Raw genomic sequence first — 11,829 nt, forward strand, 5'->3', positions numbered from 1 at the left:
AATTGGTTGGTGTCGTGTGGGGTGTTGAAGCACTTCGAACATTCGTTGGGGACACTTGGGTTAAGTCTGTTGAGGTAGGAATAGAATAGTGGGAGTAGCCGGATTGTAGTATCTTCTCTTCGTTCTTTGACATTTAGAAACTGATTTAATTTTCAGATAAATCAAACCAAATATTAGAAAGCTGGATCAAAATGTTTTCCGTCCAGGTGAAAAAACGTAAATTTTTTGGGTTCACAGAGCTGTATTTGAGAATGATTTCAAATCGAAACTATGAAATGTTTTTTGCACCAGTGTTTTCCCATTCTGATTGCAAACAGATCTGGAGTTCAATCGCAGCTGATGAGCTAGGTACTAATAAAACGCAACAACTCTGACTAATAGTCCATTAGCAATAATCCAAGTACAGAGACCACGGGAATTGTTATTGTTACCCTGACCTACTGGTAATTCCATCGCTTATACAATGTCAACAAAAAATCTTAAATAACCCCACACTTAGCTTCAAAAAACAGTGTTTAGAACCAAAAGAAGAACATTTGATCTAATTCGCGTAGCGTTTTATCACTGAACGCGAGCTCCAAACTTTCATACAAATCCAGTATAACACAAAGCTATATATTCCGCTTCTATAAACAGGGCAATTACAATAAAAAATACTATATCAAAAATTTAGGCTTGAAATAATGTGAACTTAAACTCAGGCAGCTTTAAAAAAAGGCTTTGAACAAATTTCGTTTCCAAACTGACCAGCAATTTCATATCAAGGATGTATTTTATTCACAGTCAGAAAAGAAGCTTAGACGCCCTACTCAGAGAAGTTTTTCATTTCATTTAGGAAGCCTACAAACAATGACTGTTCGTAGTTCAGCGACCAGTCTAGAAGATTGGCGAAAAAGTCTTCGGTGAGTCCTAACTCTTCTAGATAAGTGAACAGGGCGTCTTGCACGGGGAGACTGAGTGTCTCGAAGTTGACCTCGAATGTTTCATACTCATCAGTATTTTGAGTATTTTTGCTTTTATTGAAGGACAAGGATCTCAAAACAGGTCCTTCGCTGTCAATGTCGGCCTCGATGCTCAGGATTTTGTTATTCTTCTTGATCTCAATCAAAATCTCGTGTGGAATCGTAGTTGAGCCCTGCAAAAATATCAATTCTTTCCAATATTCAAGTACTATGATCAAGAAAATTAAGTTTCTGGGACTAAATTGGTGCGTCATATTGAATCAGATTTTTGTATTTCAACGAACCTATACAAAAAATCCAATCACATCAAAAACGTTTACATGATTGAAGACAACCTGAATGAACCATTTCACACATTTGAACTATGATTTTTAAAAAAAGGGTCGAATTACCTCTTCACGGTCTAGAAACTCTTCTTCTCCCGCTTCACCCGTCACCTCCTCCTCCGAAGGGAATGCTTGATCTATGTCTGCAGATGATTCCTCGTCACTCAAGTCACTTTCAGCTGACTCAGACACTTCTTGATCCGTTACACTGTTCACTGAGAAAGACACGCGCACATGTGCTCCTGACTAAAATTCATTACTTTTTTGAAGCATTATACTGAACCTTCGTTCTGAAATCGTTTGATATCTGCGAGGTTCAATATTATTTGAGTTATTAAGTCATTATGTTTCTATGCTATGATGTCATTTTTTTTAAAATTGAGAGCATCAATTTCTGAGGAACGGCCGAATCGGAATACCATACTCAGCGGAGGGGAAACCGAGCATTACTTGCGACAGAGAGAAAAATGAACTTAACTTAAAAAGAAATCAAAAGTCAAACCGCGATAAATAAAAATTGAGCGTGAACAATTCTTAGGAGTTTTTTCTGAAAAAAAAATAACCAAGACCTATATAGAAGTACTCCTATATAACAAATTTCCAAATTCTAATGAAAAAATAAATGGCCTCAAAGCTCTTTTAATTTCAAGAACATTTTACCGCTTTTTTCAATTAAATTGACTCAATTTGAGAAAATAGGATCAATAGGCAAAGTTTTTATTCAGCTGGGAAATCTTCAAAGTAAATCTCAAAATAGTTCAAAGTGGAACCACTTGGGTCGGCAGGGGTCGATCCCCTACGGGGGGGGGGGGGGCGGACGTACCTCCCTCCCTTAAATCCACCCCTGTAGTACACAGAGGAGAATGAAAGCTTCGCAGCACTTGCGAAACATCAAAAACAGATCATGGCAAGCTATCAAAAAAAACAAGCCAAGCCATCAAATTAAAAAAGTTCATAAAATAAAAAAAATCGATATGCTCAAAATTCAAACAACGCTTTTTTTTTCATTTTTCATGTACAAAAATTATAAAGCAGTAACTCAGCAGTCAAAACATGGGTAAACACATTTTGCGCCAAAAAAGTTGATAATAACTCGAAGTTTTGAAGTTTCGCACATCATATCAAGTTTAGCAAACAATTAAGTTCAAACCACGGTGAAAGATAGAAAACTTCGTTTGACGAAATGATTCAGTGATTCTATTCGACAAGCTGTCAGCCTGAAAAAGTCTATATTCGATTCGACAACACTTCTTGCTTGCAAGACCTCAATATAAAGCCGTAATTTTTTTCATAATCACACGAGCGGACTCGCAAAACTCATGCATACAATTTGGAAACCAAGCCGAACAAAAAAAGTCGTCAACAAAAAAATCATCTGCAAAAAGTTCATCGTTGGACATTAAATCGTTGAAAACTCAGAAATATTATTAAAGACGATTAAAATTATCGTTTTAAAAAAAGAACGTTTAAGAACGAAAACCAAGCCCACAACAAGGATAGCTGGTTACTGCGCAAGGAGGTCAAAATGTTCCGGCCATAGCCTTAAAAAATACAACAAAGTTTTTTTTTCAAATTATTGTCGTTTTTTTTCGGCGTGGTGTGAGAAAAGGAGCTGGACAAAAAACCCAGAGATTAGGTATATTCGACAGTCATAGTTAAATAAGCAAAATGAAAAACAAGTTCCGTAGAAAAATTACTAGCAAAACGTTAGTTTAATATGAGTATTTTAGCTCCTTTTTGGAATCAAAATTTTCCAGAAGTTTTTCGAATTTTGACTCCAAAAACGCGCTGAAATACTCCAATTAAACTTACGTCTACCAAGTAAAACTAAAATTTTACGTTTTAGTATAAGCAATTGTAAGCTTTTAAGCAATTCAAATAATACTGCTCTCTGGTTTTATTCGCTCAACCTGTTTTTCTGGACTGGGAATTTTTTTGTGAAATTTGTTAATGTGGTTCACATCACGACTATAGGGGCTTTAATATGATATATCACTCAACCCATTCCGATGATTATTTGCTGCACCTGATTTTGGGTTGAAAACAAAAACAACTAAAATACCCGAATACAAAATCCTTCCCATTTTCGATGGTCGGAACAATAATTGGGACGAAGACCAATGAGCCGGAAAATTTATCCAGAGAAAATTAATTGCAAAAAAAGGTCGAACTGGGTTTTGAAACTAAGACTTTAAAATCTCGAGAGGGCGCCTCAACGCTACACCAATTAGGCCGCTAAACGAAGATCTCATAGTAAAGCAAGGTCAACTTCCTACAGATTTGCAAGCAAAGCCAGCTACGAAAAAGAAAAAAAAAACGTTCATTGTCTCCACAACATTGGATCAGAAAAATTCTTGATAATTGCTCATAAAAAATAAAAGCTATTTTTACAGAGGCGAATATCGCCTACGCAAACACTAGCGAGAATGCGACAAAAAGGAGCTCTATAAAAAATGAGAAGTAGAAATAAGCGACGAATTAGTTAAAATTCAGCAACATATCGGATTCGATCTTGCGACCTAGAGATTAGAAGTCTCAAGAACTAACCACTCAGACACGGATGCTAAAAATTTTACAAACATTAGCCTCAATAAAGCAGAGAACAGATGTAATAAAATTTCCTATGCTAAAAATCGTGTTTATGGCAAAAGTGCCACCAAATGCGCGCTTTTTTTGCTAGTTGGCTTGGAAAAGAAAACTTGTAATACAATAAAATAAGTTCTAGATTTCGATCTGCGACCTAATGCAATCAAAATATATTGAGTCTCACTCAATAATCACTCAGCCACACACGCTTAACAACGGCCAAACAACGGTCACGAATAAAGCACCAAATACAAATAGACACAATTTTGAAAGAAGTAATTAGGAATATGACCAACTGGAGGCATCCACACCAACTTTGCATGTAACAAATCGCAAAGCATCACGCCACATTATGTATAAATTATGCATCTCAAAAAATTGCTAGATAAATTGAGTTAGAAAATGTCTGAAATCGAGTTTTTGTCATTGTTGTTGTTTCAAACAAAATTTTTTTTCCGATTCATTTGATGAATTAAAAATGCATAAACTGAGTTACTTAATTATCATTCAAATGTCAAAGCACATGCTATCAAGAACCTGTAAAGGTGTCCCAAAATTGGTACACCAATATTTGCGACTTAGATTAGAAAAAAAGGTTCTTAATAATACACTTTGCTGACGCTAGTGTAATCAACATTTAGAACTATTTAGCGTCATTTAGCGAATACCCGACAGTTTTTGAGTAGATTACCTTTAGCCGAAAAAAAGTTGTCATCAAAACTTTGACCAATGAAGAAATGAAATCAAGTTTCTAGGCGCCAACCCTCCTAAAACACATAAAAGCGTACATTTTATCTTCCCTTTTCAAACGACGCAATTCAAACAGACTAAATTGATCAAACATAGGCCGATACCAGATCAATCTTAAGTTTTTTAAGGGAAAAAAGACTAGATCCTGATTACAAGTCACTTGGTCCCGCTCGGGCAACGAAATCAAAAACGAGTACATGATTATTTATCACTCGAATAGATAAAAACCAATGAGCTGCTTGAAAATGAACGCTTGTAGAAAAAAGCTGGCAGCTAAACCATAAAACCTCGCCGTGGATCCAAAACTAATATCCGAAAAAACTATCAGGGAAAAACATTGTCCTAAAAAAACTTGCGTATTTTGTGAATAACTGAAACTTGTAATTAGGCCAAATAGGAGACAAAAATCATTTGTGCTTTTATGCTTACTTTTTAATCAAATTTTGTATCAAGGAAACTTTTTCCTCCTCCCCCATAGACTGTCAAGCACCATGATCAATAAGGTATAAAGATGTTCGACAAAAAGTCGAAAATAATTAGTAAGAGACAAATTTGAAAAAAAAAAGTTGCCTGATAAATCTTCTGATATATTGGCCAAAAGAAGTCAACACGGGAATACAAGCTTCCCGTGCAAAAATTTAAAAAAAATGCCTTTTGTTTCAAATCTGTCCGCACAAATTTGACTTAAGCGAACAAAACTGCTGCTAGTATTCAACAAGGTCAACAAGATACCAGAGTCAAAAATTTACGCCATTGAAAAGAATAAAATCAACTCAAAAACCTTTTCCGATTCAGAGCAACACAATTTGTAATTCTCGATGTAACGTTATCGGCCTCTTGAGTTAAAATAAAAACAATAATAAGTTTGAAAACAATTTAAAATCGATGAAAAAACTAATCAATGTTTTCTTAGCTTCTAAATTGAGTACATTTTGAGTCTTTCCCAGATTTCATTCACTTTGTTATACTATCTTAAGGATTGGCAGAAGACGACCTATCTCAATAAGGAACAACACATGAAGTTGTTACATCAAGAATGATGTATAGAAAAATGATGTTTTCGCGTGAACACGTTTAAAACATTTTTATGAAAAACCAAACGACGTAAATAAGTTATTGGTTCGACTTTCGTAGCAAAAGTAACGGAATATTTGTGCTCGGGGTGGGTTTTTTTTCTTCAGACAAATTTCGACTTTTTAACTAGCCAATTTTGACGAATTTTTTTGTATCATTTGAAAGCTATTGTTGTCTTGAGCTTAAATTTGAAAAGATATTTCATATGTGATCATTTTTCGTAACGCTATGGGGGTTTAAAGATTGCCATTCTGGTTAATTTTGGACATTTAACGCGCGATATATTTCGCGCTATTAACGCGTAGCGAGATTTAATCCGTCTCAGAAACCGTTCCAATTTGGTTCAATGAAGCTTAAAATGATTGGTTAATAGGAGCAAAAATTGTCACTTTGTGCTTAATATAACGTGTGGGGTGATGTTTTCAAAAAAATCTAAAATTTTTTAAATTATTTTTAATTTAATTTTATTACATTTAAATTTTTTATGTTATTTCTGCTCCATAGACCTTAGAAGGCAGTCGGAACATTCAGGGCTTCGGCCTAAAACGAGCAGTCTTGTTAATCAATTTGTTGATGAATACAAAAAAACGAACACTTATTCACAATGAAGCGGGATGGAACGAATTATTTGATCAAACAAAAAAAAACAGAGCGGTAACCAAGCCTGCAAGAATTGAAGCGAAGAGCCTTACCCCCTCGAGGTAACACATCTACTGTCAACTGAGTGCAAAATCAGATATTACCAGCTTAGAGGAACTATATGTAAAAATTGTAGTAGTAAAATTTTGCAGGTGAGGACCTGTAAAATTTTGCTACTAAATTTCTGATTTCACTCTCAACTGGCAACACTTGGAGTAGATGCGTTACCTCTAGACCAGGTGCGAAGGATCCTGGAAGTCGTCAAGGTTCAGCAATAAAGCAAAGTCAACATATTTTACAAATGTAAAATATGTTAACGGGAAAAAAATTCAAGTTCACGACTTCAAGACACTTGCTCTTACAAGTTTAAAGAAAAGTTGTTGAATGGAAAAAATCAAGTTTTCGATTACAAGGAACCTACTCTTGTTAGAGTAAATAATGACACAGAAGCGAAGCTTCGCTTTGCAAACACTAACGAGAACACGACATAAAGAAGATACATAGACAAAGTGCAATAAATAAAGTGCAATAAGAAAATAGAAATAAGCCTCGAATTAGTAAAAACTCGCCTACGTCTCGCATTCGATCTGCCATCTACGGCGACCTAGAGAATACGAGTCTCACGCAATAACCACTCAACAACGGGCGCTTCATTCATCACACAAAAAAATAGAGCAGATGCTATGAAGTTTCCAATGCTACAGATCGTGATTATAGCAAAACTGCCACCAAATAAGCGAACACTTTTATCTGCGAAATAGGTTAAAATAGGTTAGAAAAAAGAAGGTTCGTACTAATACACCACGCTGCTGGCTAGTGTAAACGATGGTCATATTTCTTTAACCCCCGAAGAAACATCCTTTCACATAAAACAACAGATCAAAACAGCCAATCTAAATCGAATCTCACGTTATCTTTGCTATTTTTTGTCATGATCACTTTTGCTCCCAGTTTCTGAATGGTCCAATTCAGAGGAAAAGGTATCTCGAATGAGCCTTCAGTTGCACTGCCCACAAATTTCAGTTCCTCTTTAACTGCTTCCGATAAAGAAACTGATCTAGGGTAAGATTCAGTTGCGTCAGTATCCTCTGGCTCACGTGATCGACTTCTAATATCACGTGACGTAGAAAATGATCTCTTAGCTAGACTACTAAGCACTGATACATTAGCACACATGTTTCCAACTTCGAAATTGCATTTTGGAACCGGGAAAGAAAATGCACAAGTCGAACCACAAGGAATAGCTGTCAAGTTACGTAAGAAGTTTATATTGCATTTGGCTTTTACAAAATTGCGTGTAGCTTGGTTAACTGGACAAGATACTAATTTCAGGGCAATTTTGTTCATTTTGAAGATAGTTTCAAATTCTATAACACAAACAACCTGAAACGTTCAAATTTAATTAAATCGCAGAAGGAAAACAAACTGAACAGAAATATGGACAATTCTCTAGAAATTTTTACATATGACGAAATTATCAAAAACTTTATGGAGAAAAACGATTGGCAAAATTTACTTACGTTTGTTGAGAACAGCAGTAAAATCTCTTCGAAATTCATTACATGGGCATTGCCCGATGTCAATTCCTTGCATGAATTATCAGAAGTACTCAAATCTTTTGAAGTCAGCAAAATTTACAGTATCGGAAGCGGAACCGGATTTTTTGAGTGGATCATTTCAAAATACGATATCAAATTAAACATCACGGGGGTCGAAATTGATCGTGTTTGGTGGGAGAGCAATCATTCTACAGGACCATTCATCCACACAATATACTCTAGATTGCATGACCTGGAACACTCCGAATTTTATCAAGACCCAGGAACTGCGATGATGTTTTGTTACTTCAACAACCCAGAAGCATTTCAAAAGTATCTCAACTGGTTTGAAGGACAATTGATGATTATAATTGGACCTAACAAAGCCTCGGGGAGACACTGTTGTCCTTTGCCGATTGATGAGCCAATTTTACAGGACAGTCGAAATTGGGTCATGCATTTGGCTGTTAATTTGAAATGGCAAAATAATCTTATGGCGATCTATATTTCAAAAACTTGAAAGAAAAATAGCTATTTAGAAAACTTCAATTAAAGAGAAAATGTTTATTCAGCCATCACAATATTTGCAAATTTAATATGTGCCAAAAGATATGTTTTGAGATTTGTTTAAAATCTAAACAGCACTAAGCTTTGGAAGATAGAAAAACGACAAAATTTACACAGAGGCGAAGTTCCACTTCGCATACACAAGCAAAAAAAATGACCGATAACGCTACTGGAAAAACTGAATGAGTAAATCATTTTAACTAGTATACCAAAAAGTTCATTAAAAAATCCTACCCTGCCCAGGTTCGAACCCTCTTATTTTGTTGCGGGTCTCCTTCTCAACCTCTATGCTACATATCTATGATACCTTGAAGCTAAAAGGCTATTTGTAATATAATAGTCTGTGTTAATATCCTTAGAATTGGCTGTACTTAATAGCTGGTTATTGATCAAAATGAACGCATTTTGTTGCCATAATATTTTTTGCGTCGCAATAATATTTGCGACTTAGGTTGGAAAAAAAGAGAGTTCATACTACCACACAAGCTTTGCTTGTGTAAAGACCTTCTAATCGCAAGTTACAGTCAGAATTAATCGATAAAAAATGAAATTTTTACATGAAGGTATCAAAAAGGATGCATTTGATTACAAAACGATATGTCAGAAACACTGATATCAGGGGATCTAAATGCTAGAATGAAAGCGTAGAAAAATTACAATAGAAAGCTCATTTGATCTTTATATACACGAAATTTCCATAACAGGTCAAAGTTACAGGTCAATTTCTGCTTTCTCGCTGCCATTGCTCCCAACAATTTCTTTCGGCTTTTGTCTCGATCGCGAGTTGTCTTTGAGTTGTGGTTTCAGGCGGCTTAGAGCAGAAGTAGGAGGCTCCCTTTCCATTTCATATTCGTAATCTTCTTCATAATCGGAGAACTGTCGGATCAGGAAGAAAGAAGCTACGAGAACGAATAGCTGAAAAGCGTAAATAAAACTTGCTAGGCCACCCACGACTCCCATGTAGCTCCAAATTAACTCCTTAGTAGCTGTCAGGCATCCTTTGTTGTAGTACAAGTCGGGTTCCAGTCGCCGTACACATCGAGAACGTAGTCCTTCCTTTGCCTCGAACGATTTACAACATGAAGGCGGGATCAAAACTGGATAATACTCCTGCTGCACGTAAGCACTGAAGCTCCAGTCCTCGGGTTTAAAGCTGCCGCAGCATTTATGTTCGGTTTGAAAGTCGTCCCACAGATGGGTTAGAAAGGGGTACTCATCCTGACCATATTTATCCATGATGGCAAAAATTTGATCATTGAATTTATCTTGCCATCTTCTACGCATTCCAAATGGAGTTACAACCGCACTAATTTCGATTATAAGTGCTACCACGACAAGACCTACGAAGACTTTCAATATTGTCGGGCTTTCAGTCCATGTTCCCAAAAATCCGATGCAAGAGATTGCAATGATAGCAATGGACAACGCACACAGAAACGCTGAGATAGCAGTGACAGTTTCTGTTTCCAGAACAAGCATAATCGAATCAGGATATGACATGATATAGATAGAGGAAAAAAACATCGCAAGTCCACATAGCAGTATGAGGCCATGCCCAATCAAAGCAAGCACTTTAATTATTTTCATTCCGTCTGAAACAAACTGGGTCATATCAAACCAAAAAATTTCCGAAAACTACTTTTAAACTTGGTTTTTCAACACCTTTAGACAGTATATACTGGGCGACGTTGAAACGCATCAACAAGAAGATCGCTAAATCTTTCTTCAAAATGGCCAGATTGAAAAGACCCTTAAATCTAAAATAAAGCTTTTTGAAGCAAATTTGAGCAATTAATTTACATTTGATTCTTTTAGCAAACTTTTTCGTAAGTCTGAAAGACAACTAGCGAGTAACGCACCTCCAGTGCTTTGAAAATATAACAAAACAAACAATACGGCACATCTCAGAAACAAAGCTGATTTGAGCGGTCAAATTAGAAAAAAAACGAACAGCAATCTCTGAGAAAACCCTGAAAGCACCCAATTACAGGGTTGTTGGTAATTTAAAATAAGCAAAACTTTTCTTATAAATTAATTCAAATCAAACACCATAAAAATTTCATATCTCCGAACCTAAAGAGGACTGAGAAGTCAAGTTTGGAAGCAATTGTGCCATTCCCCCGGATGGCACAGCCGAACTTTCCGATGCACGCTGAAAATAACGATAAAGGCGTTATTGTAAAAACAAGAGGCAAAAGGAGGCTCAGATTGTTCCAGAACTTTAAATTTTCAAAGTTTCGATTTGGACGGGAATATTTCTGAGAAGAACAAAAGAACGCCATTTTGATTGAAAAATGCGTCGAAAAACAACAGCCGATTGCAAGACCAAAATCAGTCGTACCAGAAGAAAAAAAGATAGAACAAGATAAAAGCCTCTTTTCGTAACACGAGGATACGATTACGTGCTTATCAGAGAAAAACAGCGGTAAAGGAAGGTCCAGTGGGACATTCGGGATGAATCAGAACCCTCACATGCAACAGAAATTGTGAGATAAGAACGTTATCTCCGGGAGGTGGTCCGAGTTAGAGGTACGGTGCCCAGAGACTCTGTCAGCAAACTGTAATGATGTTTTAGCTGCTGTAATGCCCTGAGCGGATTGAATTGAATCCGATATTTATTCAGTATTTTAGAGCATTAGCAGTTAGAGTCATTGTAACATTCGCCCGGAAGATACATATCGACGGAAAATAAAACTAAGTCCTAAGACGACTGGCTAACGTCTACACAGAGCTTTATATGCTTTTCACCGTCTCTACCAAGCCAGTACTTTTGGTGGTCTTTTCTAACATCGGGTCGACAAAAACGGTACTGCTTTCGGCTTCGGTCAAAACACTCAAATTAACTTAATTACATGCAGAAATAGTGAGCTCATGGCTGTGTCTCAGTATCCCCAGACCACGAGGTCACTCCTAAAAACAGGGCTACTACTTATTATATTACTATTGTTTTTGTTCAGTAGATAAAAATCATCATCTCCATCGAAGATGGATCAACCCCTTCCCCCAACTCCTAGCTTCTCATCCTTATCAAAATGAATCCAGTTGTTAATTAAATTCAAATCAGGACATGACAAGAAGCTAAAAGTTTTTATAAAAGGCTAAAAGTCTCAGTTCTGAAACCCTTCCGGATTCTTGAATCCACTGAATCAAGCTCGTTAATCTTGATTTCTTCTTAATCCGGAAGGCTGTCCTCCACCCTTCACCGTTGTCCGCAACGGCCTTGCAACTATTGTAGCGACACAATAGTTGCAACTCGGAACCTTCTCTGCTATTCCTGCAATCTGCTGTTGTTTTTTGATCACGATTCTCGTAGTTATCGTCCGCGCAACTAATGTTGTTGTGTTTTTCTTCGACCTTTTTGCCAAAATGGCCATTTCTGACGTTTCT

General features: G+C 36.5%; 2 protein-coding genes across 2 annotated transcripts; both read right to left on the reverse strand.

The window, feature by feature from the left end:
- Positions 1-681: 681 nt before the first annotated feature.
- On the reverse strand, positions 682-8,256 carry LOC134839870 (uncharacterized). The gene is made up of 3 exons (XM_063855495.1): positions 7,247-8,256; positions 1,355-1,534; positions 682-1,135 (listed from the first exon to the last, which is right to left on the reverse strand). The coding sequence occupies exons 1-3, from the start codon at positions 7,682-7,684 to the stop codon at positions 806-808; spliced, it is 948 nt and encodes a 315-aa protein (XP_063711565.1). The 5' UTR covers positions 7,685-8,256; the 3' UTR covers positions 682-805.
- Positions 8,257-8,415: 159 nt separating this feature from the next.
- On the reverse strand, positions 8,416-10,030 carry LOC134839871 (CD151 antigen-like). The gene has a single exon (XM_063855496.1). The coding sequence runs from the start codon at positions 10,027-10,029 to the stop codon at positions 9,154-9,156; it is 876 nt and encodes a 291-aa protein (XP_063711566.1). The 5' UTR covers position 10,030; the 3' UTR covers positions 8,416-9,153.
- Between the last annotated feature and the right edge of the window lie 1,799 nt (positions 10,031-11,829).

The sequence above is a fragment of the Symsagittifera roscoffensis genome, chromosome 2 (assembly GCF_963678635.1).
Source record: "Symsagittifera roscoffensis chromosome 2, txSymRosc1.1, whole genome shotgun sequence".
Classification (NCBI taxonomy): domain Eukaryota; kingdom Metazoa; phylum Xenacoelomorpha; order Acoela; family Convolutidae; genus Symsagittifera; species Symsagittifera roscoffensis.